At 41.9% G+C, this 26,449-nt stretch overlaps 1 protein-coding gene across 1 annotated transcript; it reads right to left on the reverse strand.

Moving 5' to 3' along the window:
* Positions 1 to 15,774: 15,774 nt before the first annotated feature.
* On the reverse strand, positions 15,775 to 23,773 carry IDS (iduronate 2-sulfatase). Its single transcript, XM_027882178.1, has 9 exons — positions 23,683 to 23,773; positions 22,832 to 22,968; positions 21,588 to 21,765; positions 21,086 to 21,174; positions 19,882 to 20,082; positions 19,105 to 19,275; positions 18,402 to 18,528; positions 16,969 to 17,142; positions 15,775 to 16,614 (listed from the first exon to the last, which is right to left on the reverse strand). The coding sequence occupies exons 1-9, from the start codon at positions 23,771 to 23,773 to the stop codon at positions 16,112 to 16,114; spliced, it is 1,671 nt and encodes a 556-aa protein (XP_027737979.1). The 3' UTR covers positions 15,775 to 16,111.
* Between the last annotated feature and the right edge of the window lie 2,676 nt (positions 23,774 to 26,449).

Raw genomic sequence — 26,449 nt, forward strand, 5'->3', positions numbered from 1 at the left:
ATACAGCCACGACTTCTTTGCTGCACACACTGGTCTGGCACTGACACCTTCTTGCTGCCACAGCTCCAGAGAAATAGGATTAAGATTTGCTCATTTTTGAGCTCTTCCCGCCAGCTAAACTGAAAGTAACTCCCTGCTCAGCCAGCCCTCTTTTATCCAGAGTCCTCTGGGGGGCATTTAGCTTTTCCTGCACATCCTAAAGCCCCAAGGAGTCTGGTCAGGGCAGCAGATTGCACCCCAGGAGCCAGGCACCTCCACGTTCAGGGCTTGCTCTCCATCTATCCTGACTTTCCTTACATACTGGGAAAGCACCGGGAAAGACCTCCTGGGTCACAAGCGTTCAAAATCGTAGTACTGGAAGACATCCCAGAAGGCTGTTTAGTTCATCCTTCTATTCACGGTGAGATCAACTGTAAATATGGTATTTGCTCTTAAAGGTCTCCAGTGATGCAGACACCACAACCTCCCTGAGAGTCTCTCCCTCCCTTTCACTGTCCTTTCCACCAGTAAGGGTTTTTTTCCCTTAATATCTAGCTTGAAGTTTTTGCTTTAGTTTAAGGATGTTACTTCTTCCTCTGTCTCCATGGACAAAAAAACCCCAAAACAGACAAACAAACAAACAAAAAATAGAAGTTTAAGGACAATAGTGCACTTATATAGAGAAAAGAGCCTGCATAAGCAAAGAAACACCCACCTGTCTGCTTCCAAATTTTCCCTATTAATCCATAACACTAATGAGTTTTTTAGAATTAAAACTCTTGTTTTCAAAACAAGCACTATGTGACATGAGAACATGATAAGGATCTGAGCGTTTTGTGGAAGATTTTTGCAGAGAGGAGAAAGACAAAAGTGATTCAAACTCATTCAAACCTCATCTTTCCAAATACTTTAGTGATGGAGAGGAAGATTAGCAACAACAGAACTGTTATTGTTAGTTCTTTTATTCAGCATTAAAAAGGGGACTCACCTCACAGATGCAGAATTTCAGTCTCTGTGGTTGGACCAGGCCCTGGATTATCACACACTGACACAATTATCCTGCAGGCAGTCAAATCTAAGCCTTCTTCTCCTTTCCTATTCATTCTCATGTTCATCCATGGGCACACAATGGTGTTCCTCTCTAATTGGGTACCATCATAAGCAGTTCTTTATCCATGACTGGATTCAAGGCTGGAGGTTAAAACAAAGAGAGAAAAACCAATAGTGGAACCCAAGGAGAACCAGCCTGTGCTGTGAATACATATGGAATGACAGTACAAACAGGAGAGTACTGGTAGTTATTGCAATCTGCCCATGGCCAGAACAGTTGAATGGTCCCTGTTATATGTGTATTTTAAGTGCTTTATTACTTTAGGGAGAGCATTGATAAGAACAGATAAATTATTTCAACCCAGAAAAGATTAATTTAATAAAATATTAAGATGTGGTAGTTGGAAACATTTTCCTGCTAGGGACTCCCTCTGTCCTAGGTGCTTTATCTGCTCCAAGAACATTTCCTAAAAGGAATGCTTGTTTGGGTCTTTTGGGGTTTGTTTTGGGTTTTTCATGCGGGGTTTTTTTGGTTGGTTAGTTGGTTTGGATTTTGGGGGGGAATGTTTTGTTTTAATTTTTTTTTCATTCTATAATGTCTCCATAGAAGCAGAAAGTTAATCTTTACTTGACAAATGCAAGAGCTTAGGCAAACCACAAACACACTATGCAGCATGTCAGGCTTACAAAGGAAGTTCTGGTTCTATCAGGTTTCCACACCACATACAGCTGCAACATTGGCTTATATTACTAATCACTTGCAGTATTTGTGTCTTGGGTTGTAACAGATGGTGTTTGTGAGGCATGCAAAAGCTTCAGATAGCCAAATGGTACAGCAGTTGAGATAAGGAAAAAAATCCTCAAAACAAAATACCCATCCCTACTGCGGAGGCTGGAATGTGAGCAGTGTTTAAATTATTCCTGGTCTCTGCAAGCACCGTGGATTTACAGACTCTTAACCCTAAATAGGACTAGATTCAATCTTTCATATTTCATTACCCCAGCAAATCCTCACAACACCAGCTCATGGAGGCAACGGCACAGCAACACAAGACAAGCCACACCACAGGAAAGTTCTGTTCCTGATGCTTGGAGAGGCCTGGGCTCCAGATTGCACCAGTACACCTCAGGTGTAGCTCACCTGTTTTTGTTTTGGTGGCATCTTTGTTTTTAGGGCACAATGCAGCATCCCATATGCTAAGGCACTTGAAAATTCATTAGGGATGCCCTGTTAATTCAATCGCTCTTCTGTAGACAGTGCAGTAACCTGTTCTATAGTGGCCCAACAAGCCATAATTCTCAGTGCTGAGCTGTTGGAAGGTAATTTTTAGGGGGCTTGTATAAGCCTCTACCTCTGGGGTACCATGAGTTTATTTTCCCTACATGCTGACCTGGCTTAATAGACATGGAACAGATGAAGGGCACAACGCAGATCTTCACACCAACACTTAACTTCCTGACATCTCAGGAGACCTCTCAGCAGTTTTAGGAGTTTAACAAAGAAAGGAAGGTGCTGGAGCCCAGGGCAGCTGCCGGTCAAGACCACCTAGGCATGTTTTGAGATGAAAGAATAGAGACAACAGAACTAATTTCTGTCTCTGGATTCAAGGTCTTTCTAATAGCATTCTCAAATAATGCAATAACAAAATTATTACTGCCTATTACTTTTGATTAAGAAAAAATCATTCAACAATAAGGTATGAATATTAGATGGCTAAAAAACCCCGTATTTCTTAACTAAAAATTGTGATACTGTACCTTTTTGGACTACAAAAAAGCCTATCCCCGATTTTTAACTTTCACTCTTTATACTGCTTTCCTATTAAAAACATAGGAACAAGACAAAGGTTAGTTTTTCTTCATTCAGTAAAAGAGAATGCCTCTAAAAATAATTTGGAAGAAAAGACCTTTTTTATAAATAAAACTTTTAGCAGATACTCTGACCACTGCTAGATACCATTATGCAGAATTGACTTGCATTACATTGAACACAGCTGGGGTCACTTATTTCTCTGTTTCTAAGGGTTGTTAGCACTGAAAAAAACCAACCTGTATTGCTTTTAAAACTCTTCCAACATACAGGTCTCAGATTCTCTCACCACTGGCTAGTGGGCTTAATTTTATGGTGATATTCATGCTGCCTTTGCTTCTAGAGCTGCCTAATTTTGTTTAAATGATGAGCGTTTAAGCACAATGCCAGTCCGAACAATCCCTTACTACAGGTTTCCATGACCTTGACAAGCAGCAGCACTGACATTTTAATACCAGTAATACCTGGATGATATCTTTGATGTCCCCACTATCAAATCTGGAATCACTGAAGAGGAGGAGATCTAACTATTGCTCTTAATTGAAGTAGGATTGGTTCCACGGAGGGATGGCCAAGAACATCACCACAGAGTCTTGTTACTGCAGAACACAAAGCACAGGAAATTATTGCAGCATTAAAATACAGAAAAATGTGCTTGACTGGGATGCTTCAGATGATGCACAGGTGGAAGTGGAACACAACATTCAAAGAGGATTTATACGAGCACCCAAAAAACTACCTGATCAAATCTCTCTGTGGCAGCAAAACTCCAGTCACCTGCCCAGATAATCAGCACTTGCCCTTTTTCCTCAGCATGTCAGGCTTACAAAGAAATCAGTCATCTGATGCTTCTCTGAGTGCTTTCAAAGCATCTGATCCTGAAAGCAGAAAGTGTCTCCTCTCAGAGAGGCCAGAAGAGAGTAGAGGTAAACGCCAGCACTGCACACAGCAGGTACATAATGTAGCTCTATTTGCTTCTGCTGTACCTCAAAATCATGAGGAAGTCAATGCAAGTAGGGGGGGAAAAAAGGGCTCAGCATATCCAGCCCACAGAGAAGCTCTCAAGAAACCCAGTACCTACTCCAGGATGTACTGAAGATCTCATGGGTAACCTCAAAAGGTCATCTCTTCTCTTCTTCAGGTCTTCATGTTATCTTAATGTAAAATGATAGCACCAATCATCAGCACAAATTTTGTTTTTAAACCATCACCAGCATCGTGGCACCTTACAAGGATTTACCTGCTCCCTCCCATTGCACAGGGCAGACATGGGCAGAAACCAGGAGACACACTCTGTGGGACACAAATCAGCATTTTGGGTGCCCACCACTAGAGATGGAAAATCACATGCTGCAGGAACACAAACTACATTCTTAGTATTATCAGGCAAAATCCTGGCTAATTTGATCTCTATTAATGGTTAAAGAAGGAAACAGCTTCTCAAAGAGGCAATCAGTCTTCCTAAAGTACATAAGCATAAACTGAATCAGAGCTTCGGAAACTCACTTTACATTTTATGTAAAAATAGAAAAAGTAATATATGCAACAGAGCCATTAAAATGCATGTGCATTTGTGTGCAAGTTCTCTTTCTTCTCTTTCTTTCCTCCCCAGCTTGATAACTATATTGTTGATAGGAATAAAATATCAGCCTTTACTTGTACACATACCCAAGATCTTGTAAGTCATTACAACGTGTTTTTGAGATTTGCCACTTCACTGCTCTATAAAAAGCTTCCTGGAAAAGTATTAACAGATGGCCTCTAACTCTCTGAGACTGTTCGCAGTACACCAGATGGCAACCTGAAAGAGAAAATCCAACTTACATTTTCAAAACTGAAAGAAATGTGACAATATCCTCACAATAAATATACAGCATGAAGGTAGCAATAAATGATCCGTTTGAAGCAAACTGGCTTGCTTTATTTAAGCAGTGAATCCAGCCCTCACTTTATAACATATTGAAGAATGTTTCATATCCAGCGCTGGAAGTAATTTCTGATGCAAGCACAAAGTTTGCTTTAAATGAGCAACAGATTTATGAGAGGCAAGGTTATTTGAAAGAGTGAAAAAAATGGCCCAATAGCCTTGGGGATTAAGACTTTGTATACTGGATCCCTGGTATCTGGTTTGTGTCTGAGAACTAGTCTGGAGATTGCAGTGGTTTTGCTATTAATGTGAGAAGTATTAAACCCAACTTGCCAGTCAGGGTATTGTTAGGGGAAGGCAGCAACTCTTCCAGATCCTTAACTGTTTTCAAGCTTTTTGATTCACCTGCAAGACGGCAGCTTAGCTCAGGTCACACGAACTGGAGAGCTCTGCTAAGGACAACCAGCCATTCTAAGGGGAAGTAGCTGCTCTGCTGTCCCTTAAATGAGTCAGGATACTCTTCAGATAAAGGCAATAATCTCTACCCCACAGTAAATCCCACTAAAACACAAGGACTGCTGAGGGGATTAGACATGTCTTTGAGCACACATCAGAAAAACTAAAAAGAGGCCCTTGTACTTGCACAGTATCAGCATGATGTGGCTTCTTTTCTGGATAAACTTTTGAGGTGCTTCTGCAATTTCAGTAGCATTTGTCCAAGTTGTGATCCTGCTCCTGATGACAAAGCCCCAGTCTATTCTGAGGAGATGAGAACAATTCTTAAGGGGAGAGCAGGTGACTTTCCAACTCACACCATGGATAATTGTAATTGTTCCTGGTAAGTTCACCTTTCACATGCAGGACACATCTGGAAAGCTCACTGATTTCTTCCTCCAAAGAGGCACCTAGGGACTGGCAGTGGAAACACAAATGCCTACACCTGCCTTCATGGAAATAGAGAGTGATCTGTTGTGCCATCAGGTTTTAAGCAGAATTCCCTACCGAAGTCAATATGCCATAAGCACAAAATTGCCAGTAGGACAAATTACAAACTAGACAGCTGTCCCACCATTGCCCATAAAAAGGAACCGTTTCTATAAAACTGCTATTTATTATTAATAATATAAAATATTTATCATGATACCAGATGTATGAAAATTGTCACAGAGAGAGTTTCCCTCTTCGCTTTCACAGTGGCAACAAGCCCATTTTCAAAAGCTATAAACAATAACAAAATTGTCTATGGAGATAAAATGATAATAGAACTAAAGCTGGGTTTTCTGAGACAGTGTCCTACCACAGAGCTAAAAGACCTTTTTCACTAGTCCAAGATGATGGACCGTAACAGCAGACTGGAGAGTTTCAGGGAAAAGGAGAAGAAATCTGCTAAATTCCAGCTTACCCACTTCAGCTGGAGTTGGAACAACTCATTCACCCTAAAGCAAACATTGTGTTTAAAGGATCTTCGTACCAGACAAAAAAGGCTGTTTCAGGATCTTGAGACTGCCCACTCTGGAAGATGATAGTACCAGATCCCCCAGTTTTATTATTCGTTAAACTGCTGTTCACAAGATGAACTTATCCACTTTCCCACCTGGTGCTCATCCCCTTCTGGAATTTGGCCAGGCTAACACCTTCACCCTTGCAACAACCATAAAAATGCACATCCCCTAATTGCACTGCTGCCTCCCTACAACCACCACACTCCTTGCAAAGCCACTGGAAAAGTTCAGACACATTAGTAGGAAAGGGAATGGCAATCACATTGCTTTCATCCACCTTTTTCACATAGGTGCCAAGTTCTGCAAGGCAGGAGCTGTGTCTCAGGTCATGTATTTCTTCCTGCTTTGGCTTTTCTCTGACTTCTTGGTGAGCTAAATCAACGGGGGGGGGGGGGAAATACAGTGTTTTTTGTCGGGTTATCAAGCTGAGCCAGTTTCGAGGGAACCAGACAAGCACCAACAGAAGGGTGAGGGCAGAGCCTGCCAGCTGTGAACAGCAGCTCGAAGGTGGGACTGTCCCTGTTGCTGGCAGCCAGCTCAGCCACAGCTCAGACCTCCCCCCACGATGGTTTGCAAGGTGTCTATCACTAAGAACAGGAGATCTGAAACACTGAACATTTTCTACGAAAAAAAACCCCCACATTCAGCACCACTTAAACTAGAAATGCACCTTCGTCATTCGAGTGAAACAATGCAAATCTGCTAATCCCAGTGGCTTTCATGCAGTCACACCAGCAGAGAACTTGATTTACTTTATGAAAGAGGCTAAAAAAAAGCAGAGTTCCCATTACATTTCATTTCCCCTACTCATTCAGTGATCAAACGCACGAGAGTGTTCAATTCTGCCCCCCCCAAGCTCAGGTTTCCATTTTAAAGCTGCCTGAATGACAGGCTGTAACAGATGATGACGGCCTGTCACCGTTCACTTCTGGAGCTGGCAGGCTGGAGTGGAGAGCTCTGCCAATGTACAAGCTCAAGAAAAGAGATGCCAGATCCGAAGAGATGACTGCACTGGGCTTTTAAAAGCATTTATACTGCTCAACCCCCAGTCAGTGACTGCTGGCTGTGAAGAGTTTTTTGCCTTGCTGGTGTTAAAGAGGGAGGTGCTGGTATTGCACCGAACTAACCATGAGGTAGAAATCATGGCAGTGCAGGCTGGCAACAGGAGTGAAGCTGCTGTGCAGCCTGAAGGCTGCCTGGAGAACAGAATGAAAAGGACACAGCTTTACAGCCTGAACGCTCTTCTAAGTCTAACTATTGTTAATAACATCTTTACAGAATAAGTATCAACCCTCAAACTCATCTCCATGTCCTGCCCGTAACATTTCCAAAACATTATCATTTCTTAAAAACAGAGACTTTTAAACATTTTGCTGCTCCAGCACAAGAGATACCTGGTTTTGCAGTTCTTTAAATTTTCAGGTCAAGACACACTGAGACTTTTTTAATGCAAACATGACTGCATATTGCCCCTACTCCACAGGTTCCTATGAACTTCTCTGTTCCCACAGTCACCAACTACACTGAGAAGACACATCTTGGAGATAAGTTTTTGGCTCAGTTTTGAGCCAAAGACTTAGTAAACCTGTGTTAGATGGCATAAGCACCTTTACTCACTTATTTCAGTAAGGGATTTTTGGAGTGCAACAAGCTTGGTGAAGTCCTGAAGGTCTGGACTGATGGCAGGTCTGTCACTCTTGGTTGCCAATACACTGAGAAAGGCTTCCATCTCTCATCTTGATATTGTTGATTAGAATTGCACCAGCCATTATAATTGTTGCTAATATTTTATTTTTTTTAAAAACTAGGTTTGGTTCCACTCTCACTAATGGGCATAAATCACAATGTAGCTGGCAAGTGTAAAAGTGGCGTGAGGGCAGGGAACAGGACTTGAGTAACAAGACTATCAAAATGCCTTGGCCTCTCTTTCTGCAGGGGAAAAAAAAAAAAAAAACAACTTAGCTGACACAAAAATGCTGGGAAACAGCAATTTCGCCTTCATAAAGACTTAGAGCACAGCTCTTAGGAGTGATGCATTCTAATAAGAATCAGCATTTTAGCTGGAGACAAATGCACTAATCACAGTCATGAACACAACTGAACCAAATGTCTCAGCAAAACCACTCAGTAATGGCATTAGTCATGATAAAGAAAATGAGTATTTTCTGGATAGAGCATACTCAAGGAATACAAACAGAACCCTTTGTGCCTGCTTCTATGAAGAAATGATTCAGAGCATGAATTTGACCAACTTGCTACTAAAATGGCAGAAAGAAATGCATCTGAAATAGAAAGAGATGCTCCGTAGATTGCTTTTTAATTGTCCAGATGAGCAATTCATCTGTCACAGAACAGGAACAGTTCAGCAGGGAAAAAAAGAATAGAATGGTTACAGAACAGTAAGCATTATTTTACAGGTAAACTGAAACAAACAATCATATCTCTTATTTTACCTTTTTAAGCATTCCTAAAATTACCCTTTATTAAATAGCGACTGATCTACTCTACACTCTATGAAGCTGTAATGACGTGACAAATAGGACTTGTAGCTGCTGCTGATTAACCAGATCAGAAGTCTTCATTTCAAATGCGAAATGAAACGTCTCGTGGCAGCTAATATCCCTCAGTTTCTGGTTTCCCGGCTGCTGTTCTTTGATGTGTTACTGACCTCTAGTCGAGGAGCTCTGGAACTGCAGAGCAGAGCCGCTCCCTCATTTGTGGATGGCATCTGTAGCGGTTCCAAATCCTAAGAAAGCAGGGCAAAGCTGGAGGACTCTTGCCTCTTCCCAGCTGTGGTCTCGAGGAATATGCACAGCATAGCCAAGAAGAACTGTCTGTAAAGCAGAGGGAAGGCTGTGTGTGAGATTTTACGTAGGATCATTGTGTGTTTGCACTTCCTAGTTTTTAGCTTTAATGTCTCGTGACTCATTTAAACTCCTCAACCAAAGTGAAATGCTACTGATCTGCAATCAAGGGTGCAAGACATTTTGAGGAAGCCAGACCCGGCTGCTGTTTCAAACTAATAAATTAAAGAGAGAGAAAGGAGAGATGCAAGAGAGATGTGGGAGCCTTATGAAGCCCAGTGAGCAGAGAAATTCCATCCTGTGCTACCAAAACCTTGCCACATCCACCCAACACGTTCCTGAGAAGTGAAGCTGACCTTAAAACACAGAGCACCAAGATACTTTCTTTTCCAGCAGAAATTAAATCCTACTAATTAATACTCTGTTCCCACTCAGGCAGGTGTCTCCAGCCCACTGGTTCCTTTGCTGGCACTGGGGTGATTGTGCCACACACTCCTGGGCCTGGTTCAGCAGAGCATTTTAAACACATTCTCAGCCCACACACTTAAGTTTCTTACTGACTAGGAAGGTATTTAAGTGCAAGGCTTAGTGCTTTACTAGGGCAGGGCCCTGGATTTGATAAGGGTAAATAAAGGTTAGCATCTATTTCTTTCAGAAAGCAAGTATTAGAAGAGTCTTTAGACAAACCATACCTTAAAAAGGGCAGTGAAAAATTTGCATCTCATTTGCATGGCTTTATATTAGAAAGAATGTCATGGCTTTAGCAGAGCAACATGGAACAAACACGGAGAATATTCGAGATGTTTCCACCAAGTACATTCCTGGAAAAGAGTAACTGCAGGCAGGAGTAGCAGCTACAGAAACAAATAAACCTCAAAAGAGGGTTTGCAAACTCTTAAAATATGAAAACCTTTTTAAGGCAAACCCATCACAGCTTTCTTGTCCAGAATACCTCCAAAATAAATAGCTTTAATCTCTGCTAATCTTATTTCAGTGAAGAAAAGCTAAAGCTGGCAACAAGAAAATTATTATACTATCAAGTCCAATAAGTCAATCTATTTTTAATGCCCCTGATCTTGATTTTGTTTAGTAAAACAAGGTACCCAAGTTTTCCAGCAGAGAAGATAAAGGAAAAAGATGAGTATCCCACAGCTGCACGTAATGAGGGCTCCTGAAGTAATGGATCACATCCTTCTTACTGTGAAATATTTGAGAGGCCTCAAGTAAAGAGAATGATTTCCTTCAGCACAAGATCAAACTCACTTTGAAACCGGGAAAATGTGGGAAGTATTAGGCTGGGCTGTAGGTTCAGTCAAGGATAGGTATTACACACTCCATACCTGCCAAGATTTGTCTTCTAGGAATTACATCCTAATTCCGTTACCAGGAAAACGTTTCAGAAAAGGCTCTGTTCTTTAAGGCTGGAACAGCAGGCACAGAGATCAAAACAAACTTTTTCCAGACATGTGATTAATATATGCCCTCTTATTAGGCAATTTGTTGAGGGGAGGGAAGGGGAGAAAAAAAAAAAAAAAAAAAAAAAAAGCCCTGCTTAAAATTCACTGCAGCTCTCTGGCCAGGGGAAGCATTTCTTTGGTCCAACTTTCAGACAAGAATTAGAATCCTGAGTTGGAAGGGATCCACAAGGACCCTCCTGGTCCACTCTTTCAAGAGCACTGCAAATAGAAACAACAGAAACAGCCTAAACCCAAATCCAGCCCTCAACACTAATGTGAACAATTATTTGTGAAGCCAGTTTAGAATTGGCATTTCAATACCATAAGGAGCTGCAGGAACTGGCATTTTCCATCATTTTCTTGCTGCCAACATTTCAAAGTTTTCCCACAAGACAAAAATACAAAAAATTCCGGTTCAAAAACTCGAATTGACACTTATAAAGTGAGCTGCTTCATTTTCACAGAGGTGAACACTCTCCTTCTGAGATCAACATTTTTGGTTTTGACTTTATTATTTTCACAAAGTAATTGCATTCTCATTTGTTATAATACCCTTTTATATTATGTCAAAATTATGCAATATAAATGAAAAATTGAAGTAAAACTGAAGCGAAGGTCCCATATCTTATCAAAGCAAAACTTTTCAATATAACTGTCACCAAAGCAATATCTCTACATAAGACTGTTTGATTTAATCAAATAAATACTTTCCTGACAAAAAATAAAATAAAATAAAATAGGCTGCAGTCAGATGATACTCAGCTCTTATAATAAGCCAGCTCTTATAATGTCTACAAAAGATGCACAATCAAGACTTCTTTCAGGAGACTTGCAACCCAACACAGCCCTGAAGCACAACCAGACTGATGTCACTGATCCCCACCTCACCAAGCAGCCTCAGTGGAATCCAGCCCCAAGGTCTGCCAGACATTTAGTGCAGGTGTGCCACAGAGCAAGTCAGACCATTAGGGGTGTGTAACCCACGGGTAACTGCTCTTCAGTTGCACAGCAAACATGGGAACTTCAGCACAGGAGTAAAACACACTAGAAATTACAGATTTTGATTCTACTACAGCATTGGCACCAAAAGAAAAGAGCAAAGGTTTTGAATACCTGGATGATGCCACATTGGGACAAAACCCAAAACATCCGGAGTTAGATTTTCAGAAGTGTTTCTGAGATAAATTCAAAGAGCTTGTACAGTCACAACATGGGCAAAGCTTACAGATTTTATACCTAAACACGAAAAAAAAAACAGAGTAGAAACATCTGAAGGAAGATCTGAGTGCCCCTAGATGTGTGCAGAGCCTAAAACCAGAGATACAAAACATTTCCCTTTCCAATCTTGCTCTCTTTAGATTTCTGTTCTATTCTCTTGCTGGATCCTAATCTTTCAGATCACGACTTTACATCTGATTTCACTGTTCATTACGTCTTACTGTTCCTTTCCTCTCTGCTGCTTCAGTCTATTATCCCCACTCCATGTCCAACTGCACCTACAGAAATATCTCAAACTTTGCCATTTCCTCTTGCTTAGTCAAAGCTCCATTATAGTTGGGGCCTTCACACACTGTTGGAGAGAAATGTTCTTCTGCTACTCAGTACCGAGCCAAGTGTTAAAGATAGAGGGCAAAAAGCTCTTTTTGCTGCTTCAAATGGTGGATCTTGACACTGGTAGTCTATCTTCTTTCATAAGCAGAACTCCCACAGACTTTAAAAGGAGACCTGCACATTTAGGTAGAGAAGAACATTGGAGTCGAGATCCACCCATGCAGATCTGAAGATAATTTTCATTAGCTGGGAAGTCAAACAAAGAGACATAAAAAGTTTTGACAGAGTCATCTTAACTTGGCTGGGAGTTTCTGATGTGAAAAGCAAGAAGTTCTATAGCCTAGAAAACTGTAAAGCACCAGAAAACCTAGTTACCAAGAGGGCAATTTCATTCTTTATGTAGCGTTTCACATTTGGATGCTAAGTAACCACTGGAGGAAAAAAAAAAAAAAAAAGGAGAATTACACATTCAAAAAAGGATCTCAGCTGCAACTACAAGGCACTTCCCAAATATAGTTTGAAACATAAACTGTGCACAGTACCCTGCAATCCTGGGTGCTGACCATGATGTTATGGCCCTTCTGCCACTGGTGATATTGCTGCTTATCAGAGAAAATACACATTAGCACCAGGAATTAAGAAACCTCCCTGATATTGAACCATCATGTCCATTTCCCATCTTTCATGCTGTGGAACACTCGTTCCAGCAGGGGACTCCACTTGACCAATACAACACAGCAGCAAGTCACAAATACGTAATTAACATGCAGTGGTGATTAATTAGGTAACATCTGACCAATAGCTGGGGCACTGAGCTGCCTTTGCCTGCCTCACCACAGAAACACATTTGCAACTCTCACATTAATCCAAAACATACCCCATTTCCCCCAGCAAGCACAGGCCAAAGGGTGGATTCCAATCTGTTGCACAGCACAGTGTGGAGCTACAGCATTTGCACATACTCCAGTGTGCACAGCATGCCTGAAATTAAATCCAAATCTTTTCTTTGCAAACAGCATGCTGTAAACATTCATGTAGTGTTACAAAGAACACCCAGATACGCAGCCACCTCCATCCTTTTAAGATTCCTATTGCTTCTACTTTGTAAATAGTGAATTTTTTACTTCGCTTCAGAAACTTAGATTTTAGGGTGTTGTACATCTGTACACTTGAAACAATGTCAAGAGTTATGACTGACTGATGTACAGTTGTTCAGGGACCAAAATCTTAATTCCCTTGCTTAATCACTCCTGTACATTAGTTTATTAACAGAGCCCTGTTTATTGACTCCGCTTTGTGCCAAGTGCTTACGGCGGCTACTCCAGGGTCCCCAGTGGAGTCTCTCCATACATGTACCACAGGTAACAATTCCTGCTGAGGCAGCATCATGCTGTTCTTCCAGCTGTTCTGGTGCCATCCTGAGAAATAGGGTCAACGCTGGCATCTCATTTATTTCCTGATGCTTGGCTTGCATCCTCTTCCCTCTAGAGAGAGCGCTGCTCGCACGAGCACTTTACTTTTATTGCTCCTGTTAAGCTCTTTTGTTCTTCAGTGGAGGCTGCTCAGCCCAGCAAGACCCACAGCTCAGGCTCTCCAGCAGAAGCAGAGTTTTGGTTGGTTTGAAAAAAACAGGCCTTCTCCCTTTGTCTCTGCTGCATTTACATTTCACTCAACCCATTCAGTAACAGACTATCACCTGGCACTTGTAAGAGCAGAGGTTTCTTTCACTTCTGTTCCTCACTCATCCCTCAACAGGCTATGGCCCAGCTCAGCAGCAGATCCCAGCTCAGGGCCCAGCTCTCCAGGTGGACTGCAGAGCCCTGCCCAGGGACTTCTGCAATTACTCAAGAACGTCCTTGCCCTCAGCTCATGGATGCATCTTGATTCACTGGCTGTCAGAGACAATTCTGTTTCATGTCTCCCCAAAAGATTACTGGATTTTGATCAAGAAAGGCCAAGGGCAGCTTTTCCCATCCAGTATAAAGAGAATGACTTGAGGAAAAAAATACTCATCACCTACCACCAGGACTTTTATCTCCACTTGAAAAATTAAAAAATTAAACTGCCTGAAGTGATGGGAGGCTTAGGGCATGGTATGCACAGGAATGTTTTCATGCAAATAAATTCCTTAACAATTTATCTACATGCTTTAATTTTACATCACCCCAAAAAGTGGGGTTTGGTTATTTTACAGATGTCTTAGAAGAACAAAACACAAAGCTCACGTAGCCAAGTCTCAGATAACACCCATTTGCCAGACCAATTTTAAAAGTACATTGTATTAGTGACCCAGCATACCAGAGATTTAGAATAATCCTTAACGCTCCAATACATGCCCCAAAATAACTTCCCCAATATTTGATTTTCCTCTGAAGGAAAGTGTGTCAGAGATATAATTAGCCCTAGCTGCAGACTCCAAAACTCTGCCTGGCACTGCTCTCAGTGAAACACACCTTCAGCCAGTGTGAAATTGGTACAGCTACATTGAATCTGCTACCTGCAATTGAAGCATTTCACACCAGCTGAGGATCTAAGTATACATGCATAAATGAGGGAAAAATATGTGTTCACCTGGAATAATAGTGCTGCAGAGCACACAGGATCTTGGGCTGAGTAAAACAAATGACAAGTTTGTAAGAAATATATTCTTCTAATTGAGTTTAAGGCACTAAATAATGGCTGTCTTCTAAGAGAGAAACAGATTCATGGTGGGTATCTCCACATTAATTAGGAATAAGACTGTTACATGGATTTTAATGAAATAAAGTTATGTCTGTGACTTCTCTAGGATATTAAAGTCAATTTATCTGAGGAAGACAAGTAATGGCTGGCTTTTTGTAGGAACTGGAGGAGTTCATTAAGGAAGGTAGCAGGAGTTAACACCACCTGAGCAAGCCCTTATCTGCTGAGGTCCAAATTCCAAGACCCTCGATTACCAAGACAGAACGGCAGAAATCCAGCAGGCTGGTAGAACACAACACAAATTACTGCCCTCACACTAAAGCACTGTGTACCTTGTGGCTCTGAGCACATGGTACAGACAGCAACTAAATAAAATACTCAGTAAACCCATTTTTCTCAGACACAAGCTCCCAAACATATTTACCTTAATGCATTTGGCCATCTGGAAGCTACTTAGAGCATAGCTTGGAACAACTAATGCTCCACATCCTGTGTTGATAAATGCCACACTAAAAACTTAAAACTAAATGGAAGGCTTTTAGCTAACCTAATCCATCCAAAACAGAGACTGCCAAGCTCCAGTTGGCACTCAAGAATGCAAACATCCAGGTCTCTGTCACAGGACATGACAACCCTCAAGTGCACTGAGCAGTTCAACAACCAGCAAGCTACAGGAGCTAAAGGTTTCCATCTCCTTTCACCTCTGGAGAACAATTAGACCAATCCTCAGGAAAATACCCGGAAGAACATACTGGAGTTATCTTAACCCCCAGCCTTACTTAGCCTTTCAGTGATGAAAGCACTCATTTCACACACATTAATCAGAAGTTCAGATTCTCCTGCTGTACAATAAGAAGTATGAATTTCCAAAATAAAGCTTTTATTTAAAATAATTATATATTGAATGAAACTCATGAAGTTTCTCTTTCAGCTCTAGACAGAGGTAAGGCTGATGACAGCAGACAGCCTGGCCCTTCACCACTAGCAAAGGTCTCCTAAGTAAATGAGACAGGACCCGTGTACAGACAAACACTCTCTGCACAGCCTTTCAAACATAGAAGTTTCTGGTTTTCCACCTTTCATATCAACAGTTTCCGCACAGATAATGAAATTTAATTCTTCACTTGCTACTGAAGATCACAGAGGTGTTTCACGGTATGGGCCTGCATACTCTGTGCGGCCTTTTCAGAAGTGTTGGGAGCTTGTGTTTGAAAACATAATTGCAGAAATTCCCTCTGACTACCTTCAGTGCAGTGAGGGCTCTAACAAGAAAAAGGCAATAGCTAGTGTTTTGATACAGACAGGATTTTAATTCAATCCAAGTGTTTTCTGTACAACAGAAAGGCTTTATACAAAAGAGGGAAACATTAATTCAGTTGCAAGAACAGGCACAGAGACGTTCCCGAACCCTAGTGCTTCAGAAAGCCAAGAATCTTTTTGAAAAACCAACCATGTGAGGTGTTGTTATAGATGTTGTAGTCCTGGTTTGGGTCAGTCTCCATCATGTACAACTCCCCTGCATGGACATCCTCAAAGTTAGCGCTGAAGTTCTTAGGATCAAACTGAACCCACACCGTGTACCTGTAGCCAATGGTACGCACGGAATAGCCCATGATCCTGATGTCTTTCAGCTTCGGCTTGTCAGAGTTCCACTGGGGAGTGTCTGCAGGCCGGGGATATTGGCTGAGAGCGGCAGGTTCTTCATTAAAACACCTGGCAGCGTCACCACAGCCCTCCTTCCCTTCCTGCTCCTTCTCCTCAGAGGCATTAAAGTAGCGGACGATGCTCGTCCCCTCAGTGCACAGAGCAACGTGGAACGACATCTCGGGGCACGCAGGAGGAACCTGCAGGCCAGCGAGTTCAGCAAGTGTTGGAAACAGAGACACCAGCTCCACCACTTTTTTGCTCTGCCCTAGAAGAGAAAAATATCAAAATGCAAGTTAGGGAAGGTGATGGTTTGACGACACTGGTAGAACATTCTAGAAACCAGATTTGTGGGGTACCAAAATCAAGGCAATTAAAGGGCGGCAGTTAGCTCTGAAGATGTCAGTCTATGCATTTATGATGTACTGTAAACAAGAAAATTTTTCCACTTATCTTTCTCCAATGTGCAGCCTTAAAGACAAAAATATCCATCACTTTGAAAAAGAAATCTTCAGAAAGACAAAGCAAATTCACGAGGTGCCCGTAGGCAAAGTGTCATTACATCACCACCTCTGCCTTGTATATATCCACTGCAAACAAAAAATAAACACTGGAAATTTACCTTGAGGTACTGAGCCTGCAGCATGGCTAAAAGGGTCGAGGTAGGGGAAGACCCTCATTCCTTGGCTGACAGAGGAAGTTGTCATTCCTGGTACATAAAACATCAGCGGCACACGGGTAGCAACATCAAAATTGCTGTATTTTGCCCATTCACCATGTTCTCCCAGGGACCACCCTAGGTGACAAAGAACGCAATTCAGAGCAGATACTGGGCTGTAATTTAGGAGTCATTTCTTTTTCATTGTAAAATGACAGTTGGGGCTACTAGTCTGCATAAAGGTTACATTAAAAATAAAAAACAATCTGTACTTAGATATAAGAATATTTTTCACTAATGCAAAAGCTATTTCAACAGCCACCTCAGTCTTGCAACTTGATACTCTTTATTAAGGAATTAATTACACCTTTCCTTATTTCCTCTGCTCTAGATTAGAATTAGGCAATTAGCATTACAACGGCAGAAAAGAGGAACTGGAATGTGTCACAGCTCCTGCAAGAGTCTCCAGATCAATGCCACAAAGCACTCATTTAAGTTTTGGGCAGCTGCCAGCTCTCCAACACTCCTGTTAACATTGTAAATGAACATCCCTTGGAGACAACGCTGTTATCCATGCCAGACTGGCATATCAGGATGTTACTCCTGAGGAAGCAATAGAGATAAAACTTTTTAGCTCTTCTCCTCCTCTTGAAAGAGATGCCAACATGACTTCCTTCCAGGCAGATTTACTGCCAACTTCACTTGGGGGGAGGACAAAGGAACCCTATGACAGCTATGTTAACACCTGATTTTCTGAATCACTTTGCCAGCCATGGCACTGGAAAAAACAATTATTCACAGTTATCCACAAAGGGAAAGAGGAATTCAGTTTACAACGGTAAGTCCAAGTCAAAGTGGGAAGTCAGTAGGAACATCTAGAGTTACTTATTTCCGAAAATACCATTGCTCTACAACTCACGAGGGTTTGTCTATACAAACATGCTCACAGAACTCAACCCAAATTAACTAAATATGTGACCATAAATCAATGCAGTTAAGTCACATCCTAACTGGTTTAAGTCAGCTAAGCCATTCCCCCATTAATGGGATCATGAGAGGGTTATTTTAATGAAACAACCATTAAATGCTTGATGTATTTGTCCCACAGTTCGAATTCATTTTTTTACCACCAGGATCCAGAGTGTACAAGACCTCAGTTACGAGGGGGGACCGTATCACTATCAGTTTAGATGATCTGCAAGCAGCGATGACAAGGGCAAGAAAACACACTTGAGCAAGACAGAGCCAGCGTCCCTTCAATGAGAGACAGACCAAGCAGAGACACAAGGTACGGCAGCTCTGCTGGACATCACAGAAACACACACCGGATTAATGTGCCAGCCTTGAGCTGCACAGTGAAGTTATTAAGTGAGCTGGAGAAAGGTTTAAATGTTTACCATGGTCAGCAGTAAAAACTACCATTGTGTTATTTGAGAGTCCTGCATTATCCAAAGCATTCAGGAGCAGGCCAACCTGCACGTCCAGGTACGAAACTGCTGCATAATAACTCTGACGGATCTGCCGCTGCAGGTCAAGGAAACAGCAGAGAGGGAAAAAAAGTTAGTTTTTCACCAGACGCACACACAGGAGAACCAGTAGGTGGCTGTGTAAAAGAACTATGAGATTTTACTTTTAAAGCTTTATTTTTTGAGTGTCTGTAGCCTGATTAATGCTCCAGAAAAGGTAAATGGGGAGGGGGCAGTCTGAAAATTCTATCTCCCAGAAGTGCTTTCAAGCAAAACACTGCAAAGCAATCCATTCCCTTGATCCAGCCAGCGCACCTTATTTTGGCATAAGCACTGGAAAGGAGAAGTCTTGCAAAAGATACCTTTTGTGCTTGCTTGAAACAGATAAAAAGACTCAGAAAATGAACACAAACAGAACACTGCTACAAACATCCCCTCACATGCCAACCAAACTGCAGTGACAGTGAAGGTTTGTCTATAGAGTTAGAGGTGACAGTGTGCAAGGCATAAATTCATCATATTTGCAAATTGACAACTGCTGAATAACTGGGAACATCTAAGAACAGCCAACTCCTCCCTTGCGCTTGAACAAGTGGAGGCAGTTTGACTTCAGTGCACTGTGTTGACAGCTTACCTGGAATTCCTGTGGAAGTGGTCCATAAGGGAAACTAACATTTAATGCTTCCACATCATCCCTCCGTCTGATATCTGTCCAGGGGTTGTACGCCACAGAAGGCAGTTTCTCAGGCACCCAGGGATCTGGGGCTAATGGGATGTTTTCCAAGGGGTACAACTTGAGAAATTCCTTTACAATACAAAGCACATATAAAGACTCTCCTCACCTCAGATTTACTGCAAACTCTGTGCTGTAAAACAGCAACCCTTTCCCCTCGTATGCCCCTCAAATGTTACAATTTGCAGGGTTTCATTTCCCTTCCCTCTGAGTGTAAAATGTAGCAATACCAGTCATCTCCAACCAATTCCTGAAAAATACTGAGTCAGTAAGTACCTAAACCCAGCCTCCTGTATCTCAAAACAACACTGCAATAAAAGCTCCAACAGCACTTTCACTGAATCAGTAGGAATTTTGCCACCAACTCAAACAGGGAATGGAATACAAAAATCTTGTAAGGCCTCATTATGTCATACTCCATCAAGCTGAGCCCCATCTCCATGCAGTAGCAGTCACTCTTATGGTGGTAGAAGCCTGGCTTTTGGCTGAGGAGTCACAATTCATTCTCATTACACATTCTGAAATGCACCACATGACTCCTTAAGTTACACCAAACCAAGGCCGGTTCTCAGCTCGCTTCCCGGAAACAACAGCAGCAAAGCATTTCTGGAAACAGCTCTGCAAAGTGAAAGCAACGACTGCCCAAGTTCCTTTTCCTGCAGGTTCCCATTTCCTCACCTGGGGGTACCTCAGTGGGATATGTGGCTTGTGGTAACCAACAGCCAGGAAGAATTTTTGCTTCTTGGCTTTCATGACGTTCAGTAAACGTATGGCCTCTTCAGTGCTCTGAATATCAGGCAGAGTACCCTTGGGCATCTCTGTCACGTCCACCGGGCACACCAAGTTTGCATAAAGTTTTCCATCTTTTCCCCTACAAGTCTTTATTTAAAAAAAAAAAAAAAAATTAGGTAAGTAACTTCCGTAAAAGCAAAGACAAAATCCTCTGTTCCATAACTTTTAAACCAATTTGTTTCTCAATCCTTCTACCAACAAAAGAATGCAACATTCATGTCTATGGAAAAGCAGAAATCCTCTCTAAGGCTGGGTAGAAGATTAAACGTGGTCACACGTGGGAAAACCCCCCAGTTTCTAGGATGAATAGAATCTCTGACTTCTTGGCAATGCAGCAGTATTCAGTTATGCCATACACATGCATTTAAACTCCTTCTGATCCCAAGAGTTAATGGAAAGCTGCCTGGAAGCTACTGACTTAGTTTTTGAGCAAATGCCAGCAGTGGCTGATGTGTAATCACTGAAGAGAGATAAACTGGACTAAACAGTTGTCAGGGAAAGGTGGTCTCAGCAGGGTGTTTGGGAGAGTTGCTAAATGAACGTACTTTTCTTTATGTCATGGATGCAAATATTGCTCTTGTTAAAACCAATCTTTTCCTGCAATAAACACAGGACCAAAGCACTGCTGAGGCTCCCTGTACCCTCATGGCTGCAGCTCCTGCTGGGCTGTGCACAGACTCCAACACACGATGCTAATGCAGTGTTTGCATAAACATAAACCAGATTGTTTTGGCTCCCACTTAAAAGTAACAAACATTCTAGAAAACTGAATCAGATTATGAAGTTTCAGATTATTTAAAGATCACTTTAATTATGACCCTCACTCACTCAGCCCTGGGCTCTTCATTGCATTAAGTTCACTGTGACTATTGAATATTTGTCACTTACTAAGGAAAGCCACGTCAGTGGGTAAGTTGACAACTGCAGTTTTCAGATAAAGGAATTGATGACATAGACACAAATTAAGATCACTCTTGCTCATATCTCAGTAACTTAAGTTTCCAAATGCCAATTTAGAAATACTTAAAACATCTGTAAGATGGTTATATCCTGAAAACTCTCCTGTGAGAGTCCCACAGATCACCCTTACCTTATCATTTTCATACTTTTCAGTTGAAGGATGAAAGGGTGGAATGGACCAACTGTATGGATAGTCATCACTGTGATTGGATGAAACCCCTGAAAAGGAAAAAGATATTAGAAATGCTCTAATAGTTCACTGAACCAGGAACAGCTCAAAAACAAGTTTAACTTGTGCTCAGTTGCGGTTTTTTTAAAAATACTCAAAAGAAGAAACATTTCAAATAATCTTTGACAACAGAGAAAAAGAAAACCAAGAAATAAAAGTAAAAAAGTTTCAGACAGACATTTTTCCCCAGAACACACTTTTTACTGGTGAGGAAGATTCAAGCCTGTTGAAGAGCCTTAATAAATGGGAGTCATTCCTCAGGGAAATTACTTCAGGGAACAGCAACAAAAACCTCTCCCCAAAACCTCAGGATTAATCACAGTCTTCATGCACATCCTTGATTAGCTTTACTATCAACACAATAAGCATTTGTATGTAAAGCAACTGACAATTCAAACCATACCAGGATGAAAAACTTTCCCCACAGATAGGGTCACGAAGCCATTTTCCTTGAAATACTGGGGCATTGTGGAAAAGTTTCCTGCATGGACCCTCCAGTAGGAGTTGAAGTCGTACAGCCGGGTGGTGTCAGGTCTGCGGCCAGTGAGAAACGACACCCTGCTGGGAGCACACAGGGCTTGCTGGGGAGAGAGCCAGCCAAAGAGAGGATCAGTTTGGAACAGAAAGCAAAACACATGTACAAACTGACTGAGGCCTGGCTGGGCAGAACATCTGAAGGCTCTGGAACTGCAGGGGGAATGTTTTGATTCACTTCAGGCTGGAACGAACAGCATCCTTACTAAGCATATCAATTCCCAACTGCAAGCTATTGCCAAGATAGACCCTTACCTATCTATAATTTTTCATCTAATAGCCAATTCCTAAGCACTAAAAACTTTGGGTTTGGAGCCAGTAACACAAAAGAGAAAGAAAAAAAAAAAAAAAGTCAGGTTCCACAAAGGCAATGCTTTTGAAATCTGGTCTCTCACATCACACAGAATTAAGCAGCAGTGGTAGGTGGACTGTGCTGATAAAAACCTGAAGTCCAGTTGACCTGGACTGCCTTAAGAATAATGAAAGTATAAATAGAAAAGGTCTGGGTTACAGTCCAAAGGCCTCACCAATTCTGCTTCAGACTGACAAGGACCAAGAGTTATTGCTTTGAAGTCCTATTCCCCAGTCAGAATTAGACTCAATCTTCTAATTTCTCAGCAGAGAGAAACTTGGGACTGTAGGCATCCTATGCAGAGTATCCAAGTGAAAAGAAATTAGTGAGATTCTGGGTCCTCTATTTAAGAGTCATGCTTACCACACAAACTGCCCCTCCATAGCAGTCTATAGAATCAATTTCCTCAAAAGAAAAGATTAAAAAGTAAAATATACTCTTTTAGAAGCCGTAGAAAAAAAGAACTCCAATTTAGTAAAACAGCATTTATAAGTAACACTTGACTGCTAACAGAAAAAATGCTTTAGTTGGCATTACACCCCTCCAAGGGCTACACAACAACCATAATTTAAATGCCCTGTTTTCATTTTTCTCACTTTAATAAAGATAGGTTCACATACCACAGTTCAGCCTAACCATTTATTTTCTACTGTAAATACTCAATAAACACTTGCTTTTTCCACTGGCCTGCCTAACACCTACTGTGACAAAACCAGTAATTATTCTGCATAGAGAAAACATGTTTAAGTCATTTATCTCACCTGGGCATATGCATTGCTGAACACAATACTTCGGGAAGCAAGTTGATCAATGTTGGGAGATTTAACGAGCTTATCTCCATAACAGCCCAAAACAGGACGGAGATCATCCACAACTATAAACAGGATATTCATGCCATCTAGGAAGAAACAGAATTAGGAATAAATTAACTTGAGCTGCAGTAAGCAGAGGCTACTTTATGATGGTTTTAAACCCAAAGTGCATATAAAAAAAAAAAGAAATAAAATTAATAAGATGGGTAAGAATATCATAGAATCAATATCTTTGTAAGGAAACGTAAACAACGCAATTAATTCTTCTACAGGTAGGAACTCTCACTTGGCCTAGACAGAACTACAGTGGATTTCATTTCCCTTCCCATTTCATTGCTTACTCCCATTTTCTCCAGCCGCTAGAGACAATTTTCTTCGGCTGCCTACAGAAAAATAGTGCAAAATAAAGGGGATACTTTATGGGGTTTACCCCTAGTGCCAAATTCTACAGCCTGCAAGCTTTGAGAGGGGGGTGTTAAGCCACAGGTAAACAACAAAGGCTTGGACTTGATGATCTCGGAGGTCTCTTCCAACCCAGTTAATTCTATGATTCTACGACTAACAGTCTCACGCTTATAATTTTGCTCCGAACAGATAACACAGATAAAAATACTTCCCCCCCCCTCCCCCCCTTAAATTAATTACATAACTTAAAAAAACGCCCTCTCAAGGCGGCGAACTGAAAGGGACACACCGAGAGCCCAGCAGAGCCCGCCCGACCGCTCCCCTCCTTCCCTTCCCTCCCGGAGCATCCTCGACTCCCTCCCCCCCGAGAACATCCCACCCGGGACCGCGCCCACCTCCGGGCCCCGCCCAGGCGGCTCCTGGGGGCAGCTGGGGCAGGAGCAGGGAGAGGAACAGGTACGGAAAAGGCCGGGAAGCCGCCGTCATCTCCAGGCGAGGCGTCCCGGGGGGCGTTCCCCATCCGTGAGCCCGCCCGGTCGCACCGCCCGCCGGGCCCGGCGGGCGGTGCGACCGGGCGGGCTCACGGATGGGGGAACGCCCCCCGGCACCCGCAGCTTTCCCCGGGAAACGGTACAGAACGCCTTAGTTTCACCATAAGTGGTTTGCTTTGCTATGTTTTTAAGAGAACAGGGTAGAAAGTAATCTGCTTGCCTGCTGTGTAAGCAGTCATACCTGTGACCCCAACTGCACTCACCGTAAGCTTACCAAAAACACTGGGTCAAATGGCCTGTCACAACCCTGCTGATCCGTGGGATGTATGACTCAAAAATCCAGTATGTTGTGTATTACCCACATTCAAGCACATTTACTTTATCTACACTATAACAATAAAGGTTATTTATATGTGGGTGTTGTGTTTCCTCACTGGGAGAGCTCGAATCAAATCAAGAACACTGTTACTGTGGGTTCAGTTACTACAGAACACAGGACATGCAAGCAGCTCACGAATACTATTCAGTGTATTTGATGACTGCATATTTTGGAGTTAATATTGTGTATAAGCAGTGTATCTCACAGGTATCAGCAACTCTCCTACCACGGATCAGCTGCTGGAAATGTATTGAGCGTTGCATCCCCAAGTGACACTTCTCCTCATCTGGAGGCTTTTTATGCAAAAAGCCAAGGAATTATTTCACTATTGCACATGCATTTATTACCATAATGCTTGTCTGTTTCGAATGCAAATACATTAAGTGGTACTTGATATGGATTTCCTGGTTTGCTTAACATGAGTATATAGCAATCATCTTAAGTTCAGTCCACTACAAGAACAAATTACACAAAAAAAGTTCTTTTTCAAACAGCACACAAATTCTGAAGCTAAAAAAGCCAGCTGGGATGATTCCAATGAATGATTGCAGACACTGAAATCACAGCCCTAGTAGTGCCCACTCCACCCTGGATGTCTATGGGCCTTTGAGCAGCCTGTCATTCAGCTCCTGGACTAAACCACTGTTGTATTTGATGCGATGAGTCAGGGGTGTCACAGGAAAGGTTAAACCTAAACCTTGGCTGAACTGGTGATACTTTGTACAACACTCCTCCTTAGTCACTCTGCTAGAAGTCCCAGGAGCCTCTATGAATGTCAACCTCCTACACCTACCACTGAGTACCAAATCTGTCAGTCTGATAGCTTAGCAATATGCTGAGGCATACACTGAAGGTTTGGGGGTCCACAGCAGTGCTTGCACAAGTGCTAGCAATGTAGCTGAGGCCACCAACATAACAGCTAAATATCTTAAAATCAACTATTTTCTATGACAGACATTAGGGTATGGCAAAAATTCAGCACAGCAGTATTTTTAGTGGGAAAAATCTATTCAGAGGGCTCTGCAAGAAACTGCTGTATTATCAAACCCATCTTATAAAGTAGCATTTCCATGCCTGGGTATGCTCTCCCAGAAAGTTTCCTCTGAGAAGGAAGATAAAGTGCACATGTCCTCCAGTCATCCCATCAGAAGTTGCATTTGGCACGAAAGCCAATCTAAGGAACTTTTCTGCATCACTCAGTAATTCTAACAAATCATGTTTTCACAAATAGCTGGGCACTGTGATCAGTTTACTCAAACTCAGAGCGGAGCAATTTTCAATGAATCAATATAACTAAACCTACCGCAGCCCGGTGAAAGGAGAGGCGACCACAGCACGAAGGGTTCTTGCTCTGTCGTAGGTCTTCAATAACACAGGGACGCATCAAGGGCACTGTCCCCACGTGAGGGGAGAGCTAACCCTTATATAGGCTTTGGGGTGGAAGGATCTGGAAACTGGGAGGAGCATGGGACTAAACAACCAATGGGGATTCAGCAACATGCATAACTTAACTAGGAGCCAATAACATGGAAGGAGGGAAATGGCAGGACCGCCCACACTGCGGCCAATCCTGGCCAATGAGGGAGAGGGAAACCTTGACCAATCAGGGAGGAGAAAATTCATGAGGGGACTAACATGTTCGTACCTGTCCAAATATAATATAACAAATATAACTGGGGTACAAACATTAAAAAGCACGCATTAACAGTAAATATGATAAACATCAGTCAAATGACTACAGAACATTCTATTCATTTACGAATCAGGCCTAAACTGCCTGCAAACGTCCGTGTTATTAGGTAAGAGTCCTTTTAGTATTTTTCATATATTGCGCGCCATTTCTTGTATTCCTCTTGCTTCTTTCATTTGTCCTCAGCATAATCCCAAATCCATTATCATTTATTTTTCATGCATTATAGAAAGTGACTAATCATTACAGGAAGCTTCTGACTGGCAATTTTATTTATCCCTAAACAGATCATATCAAAAAAGCACTGTTTTCTTTTTTATTTTATGGACAATTCTGTACAAGATGCTATGAAGAAAATGAGAGAGACTTGTTAAAAATATTAACACCTGCATTAATATCTGTAGGCTCCTATGGCACATATGGTGGTGAGTGAAATACCTATAGCATTCATGAGCCCCTGAGACAATACTGTTGATAAATCTCCAAACAGCATTTTTATCTTTAAAGAATTTCAAGCTGTACTTATACAGAATCAAAACAATCATACTTTTAAGTCATCTGTGAACATTAGCACTCAAGCGTAAGCTAAACATCATTCAGAG

The sequence above is a fragment of the Empidonax traillii genome, unplaced genomic scaffold (genome assembly GCF_003031625.1).
Source record: "Empidonax traillii isolate 1590-97213 ecotype Southwest subspecies unplaced genomic scaffold, ASM303162v1 scaffold102:size1114253, whole genome shotgun sequence".
Lineage (NCBI taxonomy): Eukaryota > Metazoa > Chordata > Aves > Passeriformes > Tyrannidae > Empidonax > Empidonax traillii.